This window comes from Erpetoichthys calabaricus, chromosome 2, assembly GCF_900747795.2.
Source record: "Erpetoichthys calabaricus chromosome 2, fErpCal1.3, whole genome shotgun sequence".
Taxonomy (NCBI): Eukaryota; Metazoa; Chordata; class Cladistia; order Polypteriformes; family Polypteridae; genus Erpetoichthys; species Erpetoichthys calabaricus.
In genome coordinates this window covers 155,331,017-155,346,232 of record NC_041395.2, presented here as the reverse complement: position 1 = coordinate 155,346,232, position 15,216 = coordinate 155,331,017, and the positions used below count along the sequence as shown (strand labels likewise).

The window sequence follows — 15,216 nt, the reverse complement described above, 5'->3', positions numbered from 1 at the left end:
TGTTTTTTTTTCATTGAAGTATGCCAAATGACCACCCAACCTCATCCCTTTTCGCGCATCCCATATCACGGTAGTGACCACACTAGTGTCCAGAATTGCAGTGTTACCATATGGTGGTCTAATGATGAGACTGTCATAATTAATCCATAAAGTTCTCTGTCATTCATACATCTCCTTTCATGGCTTGGAAACCAGCTTGGCCTACAACAACAACAACAATATTTTTTTATATAGGACATTTTCATACAAATGATGTTGCTCAAAGTGCTTTACAGGATAAAGAAAGAAAAAAAGACAAAATATATTAAAAAATAAAATTAGGCAATACTAATTAACATAGAATAAAAGTAAAGTCCAATGGCCGGGGAGGACAGAAAAAACAAAACAAAAAAAAAAACTCCAGACAGCTGGAGGAAAAAAATAAAATCTGCAGGAGTTCCAGGCCACAAGACCGCCCAGCCCCCTCTAGGCATTCTACCTAACATAAATGACCTCAATCAGTCCTCATAGTTTTGAGTCTTCACATTGAAGATCTTGATGATGATGGTCATGTGGACCTCTGGCCTTTAATCCATCAATGTAGGGACAGCATGGTGCTTAGATTGGGTCGTGGTGGAGAAGATCGCCACAACAGAAAACTGGAGAAAGAACAGCAGAGAAAGTAGGGGTTTTGGAGCCACCATGAATGATAATGATAATTAAATGCATATACAGAATATCAGGATTAAGCTAAAATGAAGCTATGAGAAAGCCATGTTAAAATAATGTGTTTTTAGCAGTTTTTTAAAATGTTGTACTCTATTAGCCTGGCAAATTTCTATTGTTAAACTATTCCAGATTTTAGGTGCATAACAGCAGAAGGCTGCCTCACCACTTCTTTTAAGTTTAGCTCTTTGAATTATAAGCAGACACTCATTTGAAGATCTAAGGTTACGATTTGGAGTATAAGGTGAAAGACATTCTGAAATATAGTATGGAACGAGATTATTTAAGGCTTTGTAAACCATAAGCAGTATTTTAAAGTCGATTCTAAATGACATATGGCCAAGGCCATGAAATTCCACCTCCAGAGTAAGGTGTGATTGGGAGATTACCAAATTGGAGCAGCAGTCCTACTGTCAGACTGTGTATTGTCACTTAACTCACCTGCACTTTTGTGTTATAGTGTGACAGAGACTGAGGGATGCCCCCAGTCTTTAAGGAACAAGTGCATGATCATTTGAAAAGCTGCTCATAATGATAGGCTATCCATTTATCTTGCCTTAAAAAAAGTATTTTTTTGTGTGCTATTCAAACAAAACACAACTCTGCATGATTCATTGGCTGTAGGGAGGAAGAGGTTAACAAGTAAAACTTTGCAAATGTCTGATATTCTTAAGGTATACTAAAAAGCTATTTAGTTAGAGGTATAGTGTGATATGAGTCATCTCTACGTACTGTGCTAAGTACACATCACAATGGATAGATGGATCCAGTGCAGTGTTCTTAAACTCTTAATGAATGCATGCCATTCACTTCCTACTTTGTCTCAGCACTAAAGCCTAGAATAGCATTATGGACAGAGTGGTATGATCAAAACCGCATCAGTGTTAATGCATTGCAGAAAAAAAGCATATTTTAGTGATGGCAGATTGAAGCTTGCACTTAAGGCAGCCTTATATTTCCAGTATAAGCTTCAGAGTCAGAGTGTTCCCTCTAATTGATTTTTTAAATCCATCTTCTAACTACATATTCATCCAATGATCAGGCCCCATTTTAGATTGTGCTACCTTCATAAAACAGTTTGAAAAGGAATGTGAAATATTATAGTATGACGTACATTAAATTCTGAGCTAAAACACACAGTATGGAATTAGTGGCAAGCAGCACAAAAGAAGCAACAGGTTGGTGGTTTAATTGAGCAAAGGCAGATTTTTGTTGGAGTAGCACAAAGCTGATTGAAACTTATTATGGATAAAATGTGTGATTCATATTGCAAAAACCTAACTATTCAGTGGACCAGTTAGGCTGAAGTTTATGTAGTACTGTGCAATGGCCATTCCACTTGATTAACAGATGTAAATGACAGGGATCTCCTTAAAATCATTTTAGTAAAGGGGCCCACACGGTTAGCTGGATGTCGTACACAAACATTTGGTGGATGACCAGGCTTAATTATATATTATTTTCATTACTCTTTGCCTCTTTTAACTTGTGAGGATTTAGCACATTTTCAAGGTGTTTGCATGAGTTTTTATTGGGATGTGATTTTCCACTCACATTCCAAAGATATACAAGTTAGGTTAATTGCTGACTATTAATTTTTCCCAATATGAGTGATATTACTGTGGGCATTGAATGTGCACTGCAATGGAATAATGTTCCCGTCTTGCAAACAGTGTTGTCCCTTTAGGCAGCAGCTCCCTGTTACCCTAAACTAGTGTGAAAAAATAACAGGGAGACAGAAAGAAAAAGGTTTGGGATAGCCACTCTGTATACTTGAAACAAAAGCAAAAATCAACAATCAGAATGTCTTTACAGACTAAGTTCAAGACAGAATTGAACTTATGGGAACAAGATGCCATGTTTTACATATGTGTCTGAGGAAGTGATGTCATTGGGGCTGGAGCCAGAAGTGATTTCATTTTCTGGAAGTGATGTTGACAGGCTAACGTGGGATTTCCCTTGGGGGGTCTACAGAAGAAAGAGAGAATGGGTTAGTACACACTGCCACCCCTTGGTTTGACATGAAATTACCATCTTTTGAGCCTGTTGGTTGCCTTTGACTCATACGTGTGTGACATTGGATAAACAGTTTTTACATTGGATGGATGTTCTTCTGTTAATGTTTTGCTGTTTTTATTGTTAATCTCACATTTTTGCACAAGGGTGGAAAAAAACTCTTACCAATACCTATGATATGATGATGCAAGTAAATCCATTCATTTTTAAAGCCTCTTAACCCAGTACTGACTTGTGTGCTGACCTATGTAAATATAAAGCACTAGTCCATTTTAGGATTACCTCAGATTGGGTCAATTTAGACTATCCCATTGTCAAACCACACTGAAGTTATTTAACTACTAGCTAAGTCAGCGAACACATAGTTGTCATGTCTAAACCTTTGATGTCATTAAAACCAACAATGCTGTACTCAGTATTTGTACTGTGTCATTTCAGCTGCAATAGAAAAACCAGCCAGCATGAAGTGAAAGGCAAAGTCTTCTCTTTTGCATAGCCCAGCTGCCCATTTCCTGAGCCCTCTGAATTTAAACATTACAGGGTACTGGTGCTTATAAAGCGCTATATAAATGCAAATAATAATTATTATTATTATTCCAGAAGCACTGGGTAGAAGGCAGGTACCAACACTGGAATGAGGTTCCAGTCCATCACAGGGCAATTTCATTTTCTTTGGTGTACAGAATTTCAAAGTGTTTTTCTGGAAAGTTTTTTTTACTGGAAAGTTAAGAGGCAGTGTGCAAGAGGCAAGAACTCAACCCTGATTCTTATGTTTTACAGCCCATTTCCTAGCTAATATACCTACACAAGACAACTTTTTCAAAACTAGTGCAACACAGATCAATGTTATTTTAAGGCAGTTGTAAACAGTCAATATTTATTTTTATATACCAGTCAGTCAGTTATTCTCCAACCCGCTATATCCTAACACAGGGTCACGGGAGTCTTTACAAAGAAAATGTAAAAATTGAAAGCATTGGCATATATAGGCAGTGCAAATATAAAGAAGGATAAAGCACATATGCTATACTGAAATATTTATTTCTGTTTCTTAGCTAATAAGCAGGTAAATAGATGGTCCAATATTCTAAGAAAATATTCATAATGCAATAGTGTGCCTTTCCTAGGAAATGCACTCCATGTGATAAACAAACACCTTTCATTAATATAATAAAAAAGTATTTATCTGCATTCTGAATATGTGCTGTAATGACAGGAAATATCAGATTAGATTAGAAATAAGAATCTGCTTGAATAGCTTAATGGCCATTTCAATGCTTATCAGATCACTGCATTATTTGCTTTGCTTTTATTTGTCCTGTTTAAAAAATACAAATACATGAAACCTTATAATTAGCACTGTTCCTTTCCAAAATCACCATGGAGCTGCATCCTGTTGTCATTTTTGTGACCTTAATTGTTAATAAAGTCACCATCTATTTGTTCCCAACAGTGCAATAACAATATTTGCTTGCATCCTTAGCGTCTTAATTTCAACAGATAGCTATCTTTGTAGCTAGAGCATGCAATATATATCCCCTGTCTTTCCTACTGAACCTTGGCAGAAAGAACAAGATTCCCTGGAATTTTCAGCACATGATGATGTTTTCAGGTATGGTACATTTATTCTTATATGAAGTTGATCTTATTTAGCTGTCTGTCTCATTTATAATAGATACTGGACATGTTGTATACTTTCATTCATCATCTCCTTACCACTATGGTATCATAATGATGCTAATAATTTTTTACACCAATAGATATTATAAGTGTTGCTGTTTTTATTATTTCCACACAACTGCCATAATCATCCCTCTAATATACTTAAATTCAAAAGCGTGGTCAGTGTTCTGAATAACAGAATTTCAGGACTATAATCTACTCATGACAATGGCATGATAAAAATGTTTCCTAACAATCACCTGAATGTTAGCTTAAATAACTGCTAACTTTTCTTTGAATCTTTAATCTGTCCAAGCTAATAGTAGTAAAATGTTGTTCAGTGAATATAATTAAAGATAACTAAAGATGCACAGCATTCATATATATTGTGTTATGCTTTATTTTTTCATGAATTTGTTTTGCTTCTTTAGTTTTTGATTGCTACCTTTGCACCTGTAACTACATCAAGTTCCCTGAACTTGTTAGGGGAAAAAAGACAAACATATTACCAAAATCAGACTCTGGAACATAAACACATCACTCATTTCATTGACAAATAAATAAGAAAATACATTGGTGTGCAAAAGTATTCAAACCCCTTGAAAGTCATCGTAACTTTCTGCATGGGAAAAGATTTGTACACATATTTATCAATTCAGTATTTTTAATGTGAACTCTTACGCTGTAACAATACATTCCCATAGTATAAATAAACCATTTTCTGTAGATATTTAACTAAAGAAGAAAACTCCAAAGTTATTGTTTGCATAAGTATTTAACTCTCTGTGCTTTGGAAGCTCCAGGTTTACACAAATGAATCACAAATGGCACAAAGGTGACAGTCAATTGACCATAATTAAACATAATTAGGTACTACTTGTGAGTCATTTATATCTGTCTGGACACAAAAAACACCTTTGTAAGGGCTATAACTTTTGTTGGACAATCATGCAAAAATGAAGACAAAGGAGCATTCTGTTGATGTAAGCAAAGCCATTGAAATGTATAAGGCAGGAAATGGCTACAATAAATATCGAAGAGTTTGAATGTCCCTCTAAGCACTGTTGGATCCATTACCAGAAAGTGGAAGGTTCATCACAATACCCACACTCTTACTAGAACAGTCTGTCCCACAAAACTAAACATCAGAGCAAGACGTCGACTGGTGAGAGAGGCTCCTAAAAATCCAACCATCTCTCTCAGACGTCTGCAGTGTTCTTTGGCTGAAATGGGAGTAAAGGTGCATGGGTCCACAATTTCAAGAGCTCTCCATAAAACAGGACTTTACAGGAGGGTAGCAAGAAAGAAGCCATTCCTTAAGAAGTTCCACATAGAAGCACATATGAAATTTGCTACAGAGCACGAGAAAGACTCAGTTAAGATGTGAGAGAAGGTTTTATGGTCTGATGAGACCAAAATATAAGTTTTTGGCCAGACTTCAAAGAGGTATGCTTGGCATAAAACTAACACTGTCCATGCCTCAAAAAACAGCATACCTATGACGGTGAAATATAGTGGTGGCAGCATCATGCTATGGGGTTGTTTTTCATGTGCTGGGACTAGAAATCTTGTCAGAATTGAAGGGATAATGAATGGACACAAATACCTCATTGCAGAAGACCTTGTTCCAGTCTGGTATGAACCTACAGTTCAGGAGAAGATTTATCTTTTCAACATGACAATGATCTCAAGCATACAGCCAAATACTGGAATGGATCAAAAACAGAAAGGTAAATGTTTTGGAATGGCCAAGTTAAAGCCCTAATCTTAACCCTATTGAGAATCTGTGGCATTATTCGAAAACTGCTGTCCAGGACTGCCATCTGACCAACCTATAAACTCTATAAATTCTGCTGCGAAGAATGGGTAGGAATCACTCCTGAACAATGTGCAAAATTGGCATGTACTTACCCCAAAAGAATTAAGGCTGTTATTGCAGAAAAAGGGATCTCGACAAAGTATGTGTAGGGCTTGAATACTTAATCTAATTACTTTGGAGTTATTCTTCTTCAGTTAAATATCCACAGAAAATGGTATAATTTATTTTGACTTTGGAAATGTATTGTTACATCTTAAGAGTTCAAACTAAAAACACTAAACGGATAAATTTATGTACAAATTAAAGGTATTGAATACTTTTGCATGCCAATACTTTTGCATAGATGTGACAGAATTTCCTATAGAATTCTATTTTCAGTTAAATCTAAAAACCTTTTTTTTTTGCCTACATCACATATTTTGCTACATGATGTATTTATGAATAGATAATTTGCCTGCTACCACATGATTTATAATGATAATATTTTTAAAGGCAAGATCTGAAGTATGAAATCAAAGTTTAAGCTCAAAATCACAACAGTGAAAAAGGTCTCACTAGCTTAATACTAATTCTTTGTCATGTCTCCTTTTTCGTGGATTAACTTTTTAAAGGTCTTCGTGGTGCCATAGCTTTTGCATTGGCCATCCGGGACACTGGGACTCAAGCCAAGCAGATGATGCTTACCACAACCCTGCTCATTGTGTTTCTCACGGTCTGGGTCTTGGGTGGAGGTACCACATCTATGCTGACATGGCTGCACATCAGGTTAGTCATTTTACTTTATCAGTGTTATGTTTGGTATGTGCCAGGTAGGCAGCCATTCATTCCATTGAGAACTGACTTAGAACAGCATTATACTGTGAAAATGCTCAAAAATTGTCTGCTGGTTCAAACCATACAAAATCATTCATGATTGTCTTCACCAGCCTGTATGGTATAGATTGAAAAAGATATGCAGGTGGTGGTGATGTTTAGGGCATTTAATGACATGGGCGATTTGATTAGTTTGGTGTGGTTTTTGCTGCCACAAAATGCCTCTTGCTTTGGGTGATATTTTGGCACTACCTCTTTAAATTATACATTTTAAGAGCAAGCGTGAAGAATTATTTTTAGAATTATCTTTATTTTTTATAAGTTTTCCTTGACCTCAAAAATTAATTGAAACTTTGCTTGGGTTGGTTTAGAGGTTATTTCTTTCTCACTGTAATGCATTGATTTCAGAATTTGACACCATCTTGAATCAGTTGTTTTGATGGTTGCATGTACAAGGCCAAGTGAGCCTAATTGATAGATATATAGAGTCTACTTACACACTGTACATATTGTGACAGGGGGCCGGGTCCCATGTCCGGCCGGGACGCCCCTTCTGTATATGTTCCGGGGAGCAGCTATGGACATCTCACTACCTCTCCCGGGACGCTTGGTGGCAGCCTTCCTGGCTGATGATGGTGCCTCAGTTTCCCACAGGGTTTCCTGGGAGATGGAGTTCTCCACAACCCTGTGGGGAGCTAGGGTGGCCACCAGGGGGTGCTGCATGGAGCCAGGAACCCACCTGGACATCTCTGCTGCCCCACCCGGAAGTGCAGTTAGCCGGGTGGGCTATAAAAAGGGTCAGCATCCACCACTCAGGAGCCAGAATCGGGAGGAAGAGGATGAGGTTGCCTGGGAGGAGTGGTGGTGCCAAGGTGGAGAGAAAAGAGTTGTTTTGTGTTGTATTAGTGCTTGTGGGACTGTGTTGTGGCTGGAGGGATTACGGGGAAGACGTGCCCTCCAGCTGAAGAAAAATAAAAAGACTGTTTATTTTACACGTGCCTCTGCGTAAGTCTGTGCCGGGTCGGGCGCTATATAGCGCCTTATTAAAATATACATACAGTGGAACCTTGGATTGCGAGCATAATTCGTTCCGGATTCATGCTTGCAATCCAAAGCACTCATATATCAAAGCGAATTTCTCCGTAAGAAATAATGGAAACTCAGATGATTCGTTCCACAACCCAAAACTATTCATATAAAAATGATTAATACAAAATATAAAGTAAAAATACATAAAACAAATTAACCTGCACTTTACATTTGAAAGAAATCGTGGCTGGTGTGAGGGAGACGAGACTCACATTGCAACACACACGTGGTCACAATGCTATAGTAAACAGTATACACTTGTATGGATGGTGATTATATGAGTAAGGCACGCCGACTGAGACCGAGAATGGGAGACGATTACCCACAATCCCGCATCGAGAGAGAAAGAAGAACCATGAGCTCAGTTGTGATCACATGACGCTTAGCAGACAAAGTGTATATGTACTACTCGTATTGCAAGACCTCACTCGTTTATCAAGTTACTATTTATTAAACATTTTAGCTCGTCTTGCAAAACACTCGCAGACCAAGTTACTCGCAATCCAAGGTTTTACTGTATACACTTAGGGACCACTATATTAGGCATTATATCTAGTACCTGTCACAATTAAAAAACTACAAGTAACCTTCTTTTAGTTTTGATTTAATTTTTGTTTGTTTTTCTTTTGCCATTTGAATGGTGACCTTCCAATATTTCAGATGACACTGTGTGTGACTGCAGAATGAACTTACATACAGCACTTATAGGTATCAAATGTAAAAGAGGTGTGGTTGTTATGTTTTAGCCAGGATTGTTCAAATCCAGTTTTAGGCCTTTTGTGGTCATGTTGTGACTCTTATTTATGCTAATATTGTCATTGATGTTTGTTAACTGCATTCTTTCATGTTTTTTATTAATTTTATTTTCTTTTTAATTACTATGTGTTCATTCCCTCATGTTCATTGTATTTTGTTAATGGTTCCCCAAGACACAGAGCCACCTGTCCATCACCATCAAGGGACTGTCCTCAGTCCTATAAAGGCTGAGGGATCATATAGTCCCTTGCAGTACATTGTATGTGCTGGGTGTTGATGAGTTCTCTCTTATTATTGCTGTGTTTTAGATTACATTATTGGATTTTTGAGCTCTGTGCTCTGTTTTTTGACCTCTCTCTAGATTTCTATTTTTGGGACTTATTTGCCATTGGATTACCTATTTTGTGGAGGCAATTGCTTCTGAGCCTTCCTTTATTTTAAAAAGATTGTCCATATGCCTTTTTTATTATACAGGCTGAATGTTGACAGCGGCCCTTCCTCTTGTTGGGCAGCTTTGGGAACTTGATAGTAAATTAACCAATTACCCATTTTGAGGGCCTGCTCCTCAACTTCTTAGGGGGCCTTGTTTTGAGATTTTATTTAGAGGAATTCCCCAGAGAAGAACAGTGGTTTTGTCATCTGTCATGACCTTTTGTTCTTTTATTTTTTTATAAGTTTTCCTTGACCTCAAAAATTAATTGAAACTTTGCTCGGGTTGGTTTAGAGGTTATTTCTTTCTCACTGTAATGCATTGATTTCAGAATTTGACACCATCTTGAATCAGTTGTTTTGATGGTTGCTTGCTGTTGTTAGGCAAGATGGCTGGGAATGTGCGAAGTGTGACATTTCCAGAATGGTATAAAAGGTCAGCATCGTGATTTAGTACACTTACCTTGGTTTCTAGATTCTTAGTCTTCCAGTAGTTTATCTTGACTGGTTTATACTTTTCCTTTTTATATGATTTCATTTCCTTTCCAAACTGCTGCCACCTTGTGAGCCTTGTGATTTATAGTATCTGAACTTTTTTTATAAAGGAAAGACATAATGTCAGCTTGAGAAAATTAATATCTATGGTGTCTTTTCGGGTTAAAAAAGTTTTGTTTGAGCTTTAAACTTCCTTAGTCCTGATACTGATTTCTTAGGCCTCAGTGAATTGCACTCTCCTGAATTGCCACAAAACAAAACATTCTCATTACTCATAGAACTATGCTGTATTATGTTGTCCCTCTTTATTAATAGCTTGAGGCAATCATGACAGTATTGGGTAAGACCTCTCTTTTGCTTCCAGAAAAGACGGTTCTTCAACACATAGATCCACCATCTGAAAAAATCTTGCTCCACACCGCCTCAACAAATTACTGGGTTACTTCAGATTTTTTGATCAAACGTTCATACTGTTAACTTTTTCATTTCACATAAGCCAAAAGGCGCTAAGTTGGAGCGATTAAAGTTAACTGAAGTCACCGCTAGAGCAGCCATTCAGGAGTGATGCATACTCCATGACATAGAGCATTATCCTGCTTAAAGTGTCCCTTTGGAAAAGTGTAGATTGTGGCCTTATAAACATACACATGGCCGTCGTATAAAATTAATGATAATGCTACACCAGTGTTTGAAGATTTTATTCATACTACCACTACAAGCAACAGATTCTCCTTTTGATGGATTGAATCTCTAATCTCACTCTTTTATGCTTAGTGTTGTTAAAGTCTCGAGTTTAGACCGTTGTGTCCTGTTGCAGAAACTACATAAATAAATCACACTAGTCAAGTCAAGTTGGGGAGCATGCACTTGTACAGTGCGTTGCTGCACCCACTACACAACGAAACAACTCGGAATCCCGGTTGGTAACCCCCCAGGCAGACACGTGGTCCAGTCCCACCCTCCAGAAATGACCCTCTATCTGCTGCAGCCAGGTGTTACGTGGGTGACCCCTTGGTCTGGTCCAGCTACTTGGGTCCCCAACAATGAGGATCTTACGAGCTGGATCATCCTTGGGGAAACGTGCCACATGGCCGTAGTGCTGTAACTGACGCTCCCTCCCAATGCAGGTAATGTGCCTCATTCGGGACTCCATGAGCAACCGCTCATTCGACACAAAGTCAAACCAATGGTACCCAAGGATTTTCCGGAGAGACACAGTACTAAAGGAGTCCAGTCTTCATCTCAGGTCACTGGATAGCATCCATGTCTCACAACTATATAGCAAGACAGGAAGCACCAGGACTCTAAAGACTTGGACCTTCGTCGGGAGCAGCACACAACCCTTTCAAGCGACGTCATGAACCCCCATGCTCTCCCAATCCATCTACTGACTTCATAGGAAGAGTCACCATGACATGAATGTCAGTGCCCAGGTAAGTAAACCTCTCAACAAGGTCAACATTTTCTCCGCAAACAGACACACTGCTGATGGCTGTGCCTAAGAAGTCATTAAAGGCCTGGATCTTGGTTTTTATCCAGGACACTCACAAGCCCAGACACTCAGACTCCTCGCTCAGTCTCTCGAGCACCCCGATCAGAGCCTCCATTGACTACGTGAAGATCACAGCATCGTCAGCAAAGTCAAGATCCGTGAACCTTTCTTCACCAACAGATGCCCCACAGCCGCTGGACCCCACGACCTTGCCCAACACCCAGTCCATACAAGCATTGAACAGAGTAGGAGCCAGAACACACCCCTGACGAACCCCAGAATCAACTGGGAAAAACGCAGAGGTCCTGCCTCCTCTCTGCACAGCACTCACAGTACCAGTGTACAGGCTGGCCATGATATCCAGCAGCCTCAAGGGGATCCCGCGAATCCTCAGGATGTCCCACAGGGCAGCTTGATCAACTGAGTCGAACGCTTTGCGAAAATCGACAAAGGCTGCCATGAAACTCTGTCGATATTCGCATTTACGCTCCATGAGAACCCTCAGTGCCAGGATGCGGGCGATGGTAGACTTCTTTGGCATTAAACTAGACTGTTCCGGTTGCTGATAGGTGAGCAAGTGATCACGGATCCTATTGAGGACGACCCTAGCAAGGACCTTACCCGGCACCGAGAGCAGTGTTATCCCCCTGTAGTTGCTGCAATCCAGGCGATCACCCTTCCCTTTCCAGATAGGGACGACAAGTCCCATTTTCCAGTTAGTTGGGATGATGCCAGTCTCCCAAATGGAAGATTGCTTGCAATGCCAGGAGGACAGCCTTACCACCAGCCTGGAGAAGTTCACCCCGGATAGCTGGTTCACCACCAGTGCACTCTCAGTGAGATTGGGTGGTTCACAGCTAATTGGAGGATCAGCCTCAAGAACCGTGGACCCAGAGATATCCAACGTCCTAGCCGGAGGATCAGCTTTGAACAACTGCTCAAAGTAGCCAGCCCAGCAGGTCACAACTGCAGTGTCATCTGTAAGGACCTTTCCATCAGCTGCCCTGACTGCGACTCTCCTAGGAACAGATTCAGATGTGCGTAATGCTTCGATTCCTCTGTAAGCAGGACGTGGGTCACTAGACCACAGATGGTGTGTCACTTGCTCACAGATTCCTCTAACAAACACCTCATTATCTGCCCTCAGAGCCCTCGCAGCCATCCCTCTCAGTTCCCGGTAAAGACCAGAGTTGCCATTGAGCCATGCGCTGCGACTCCTCTCAATGATATCCACAGTGCCCTGAGAGATGAAACACCTCCTTCTGGGAACACTGGTATAAAGTTAACAAATACAGTAGGAATGAGGTGGTAAACTTAAAGTGTGTATGTCTCTCATTTCGGTGTGTTAAGGAGACAATTAGTAAAGGAGTGTCCTGTAGGATTTTAGAAAAATGGACTGGGAAATGAAAATACTAAAGGAGTTGGAAGGGAGAGTGGAGGTCAGTACACAGAGAAACCAATTTCTAAAATTCAATACACACAGCACAGACAAAGGTAGAAAAATATAACAAAATCTAACACTAAAGTCTTCTTTGAAGCACCTTTTAGCTTCTTTTATCTTTTGAAATTTGGCAGAAGAATAAAAATTGAAATTTTTGTATATGTTAGCAGTTTTATTCTCATTATGCATTAATCACTACAATCTATTTCAAAGCACACTTTCCCATTCCAGTGTTTGCTTAATATGTGATGATGTATGTTTTCACAAACATTTTATTTCTATTCTTTGTTGTTATGCTGTTATGTTAATCAACTACTACTGTATAGCTGCACATATTTCCACATTTGTTTTATTCATTTTTTATTGTGTTATGTTTTGTTTCACCTGCTGTCTTGTACCTTCTCTTTTTGCTTAATATTGACTTCTTTCGTTTTTGCTTTTGCACAAACCCTTTTTGAGCTTTGTTCTCTTTTTATACTAATTTAGGCTTCTTTCTTCTCTTTTCCAGTACTGTGGTATTAAGAGCTGATAGGCACAGGTTTAGTCATAAGGGGCTGAAACAAGCCCTTGGAATCGCTGCAGTTCATATCTATCTCTCTTTTCTTTAGCGCCGGGTTTGTGATGGATCCTATAGTGGCATTTAATGTGCCTTCTATAAACTATGTAATAACTTAGTGAATTTCTGCTATGGTGTAGCATTCCTAGAGCATCCCAACATAACCCCTTGAAGTGTAAGCAGTCAGTGAATGAGCAATTTTTAAGAATAATAAAGAAGAAGAAATAAGGTGAGATAATTAAGAGAATGATAAAATGAAGATCATTAAATATTGTTCTTGTTAAGTGAGGAAATACTGTACCTGCATTATCTGCTGGGGTAGATCATCAAGTTCAAGTTTATTGTCATGTGTACATAGTACTGTACAATTACATTTTTACTTGCACTTACATTTTTGGATGACACCTTTATCCAAAGTGACAACATTTATGATATAATTGGTTACATTTCTTTTGGTTTTTACAATTGGAGCACAGGTAGGTCAAGTGACTTGGTCTTGGTCACACAGTATCAGTAGTGAGATCAGCACCCATAACCACAGAATGTGAAGTCCAAAGCCTTAACCACTTCACCATACTACCTGTACTTACATATCTCCTGCAAATAATATGGACAATGTATTAATAATATTGTGCTGTGGTAGCACTCCTTCCTTTTATCAAGAAGACTAGTGCTTAAGTCCTGGTTGTTCTATGCATGGAGTTTGCATGTTCTCACCAAGTTTGCATGGGTTCCCTCTGGGTGCTCCAGCTTCCTCCCACAGTTCAAAGACCTACACATTAGTTGGATTGGTGATTTTAAATTGGCCCTGATGTGTGTTCACTTGCAGTGGGCTATTGCCCTGACTTGGGATTGTTCCTATCTTGTACTCGGTGCTTGTTGGGATAGACTATAGCATACATGCATCCAAACAATATTTCTAGTAATAATTGGCTGTTCAGTAAATGATGTGATCGGCAGTAGTTCTGTGCAATTTACCAGATGGAAGAAATGAGAAAAGTAGCTGTGCAGAATGGCTGAACAGAACAGGTACCATAGCAAGATGTGATGTACCCAGTAAATATGGACTCCACTCCATCCATCCATCCATCCTCTTGCACTTATCCGAGGTCGGGTCATGGGGGCAGCAGCTTGAGCAGAGATACCCAGACTTCCCTCTCCTCGGCCACTTCTTCTAGCTCTTCCGGGAGAATCCCGAGGTGTTCCCAGGCCAGCCGGGAGACATAGTCCCTCCAGCGTGTCCTGTGTCTTCCTTGGGGCCTCCTCCCGGTTGGACGTGCCCGGAACACCTCACCAGGGAGGCGTCCAGGAGACATCCTGATCAGATGCCCGAGCCACCTCATCTAACTCCTCTCGATGCGGAGGAGCAGCAGCTCTACTCTGAGCCCCTCCCGGATGACTGAGCTTCTCACCCTATCTTTAAGGGAGAGCCCAGACACCCTGTGGAGGAAACTCATTTCAGCCGCTTGTATTCGCGATCTTGTTCTTTCGGTCACTACCCATAGCTCATGACCATAGGTGAGGGTAGGAACATAGGTCGACTGTTAAACTGAGAGCTTTGGACTCCACTGTGCACCTGTAAAAGTTCTTGTGAACAAATGGAGAAATGAGAGCTACCCTTAGACATCTGAGAAAGTAGATGAGCTGGTAAGTCTTTTTGTCTAGAGTCAAAATGTTTTGTGTCCAATTCACTTCATCAGTGAAGGTGACAGCAATAAACTGAAAGCTGCTCGGCCTGTTGACGGTACCCTCTCCGAAGTACATGGCAATGTGCTCTGCCTTCTGCTTCTTGAAGTTTATGACCACTCCTTGGTTTTGCTAATAATAAGAATGAGATAATTGTCCTACCACCACTGACTCAGGTAGACCTCTTCTCTGCAAGCTGTCTGATCATTGATGGTGTAAATGTAATGATTATGCAGTGTTACTTGCTTACATATTTA

At 39.7% G+C, this 15,216-nt stretch overlaps 1 protein-coding gene across 2 annotated transcripts in view; it reads left to right on the top strand.

Annotated features, from left to right (window-relative positions):
- Positions 1 to 15,216, top strand: part of LOC114643509 (sodium/hydrogen exchanger 9) — a 518,850-nt gene that overhangs the window by 244,561 nt on the left and 259,073 nt on the right. For both annotated transcript variants that reach the window (XM_051922914.1, XM_051922913.1), the window contains exons 11-12: positions 4,222 to 4,333; positions 6,814 to 6,967. In XM_051922914.1, the coding sequence (XP_051778874.1) occupies positions 4,222 to 4,333; positions 6,814 to 6,967 (266 nt within the window). The remainder of the gene's footprint in view (positions 1 to 4,221; positions 4,334 to 6,813; positions 6,968 to 15,216) is intronic.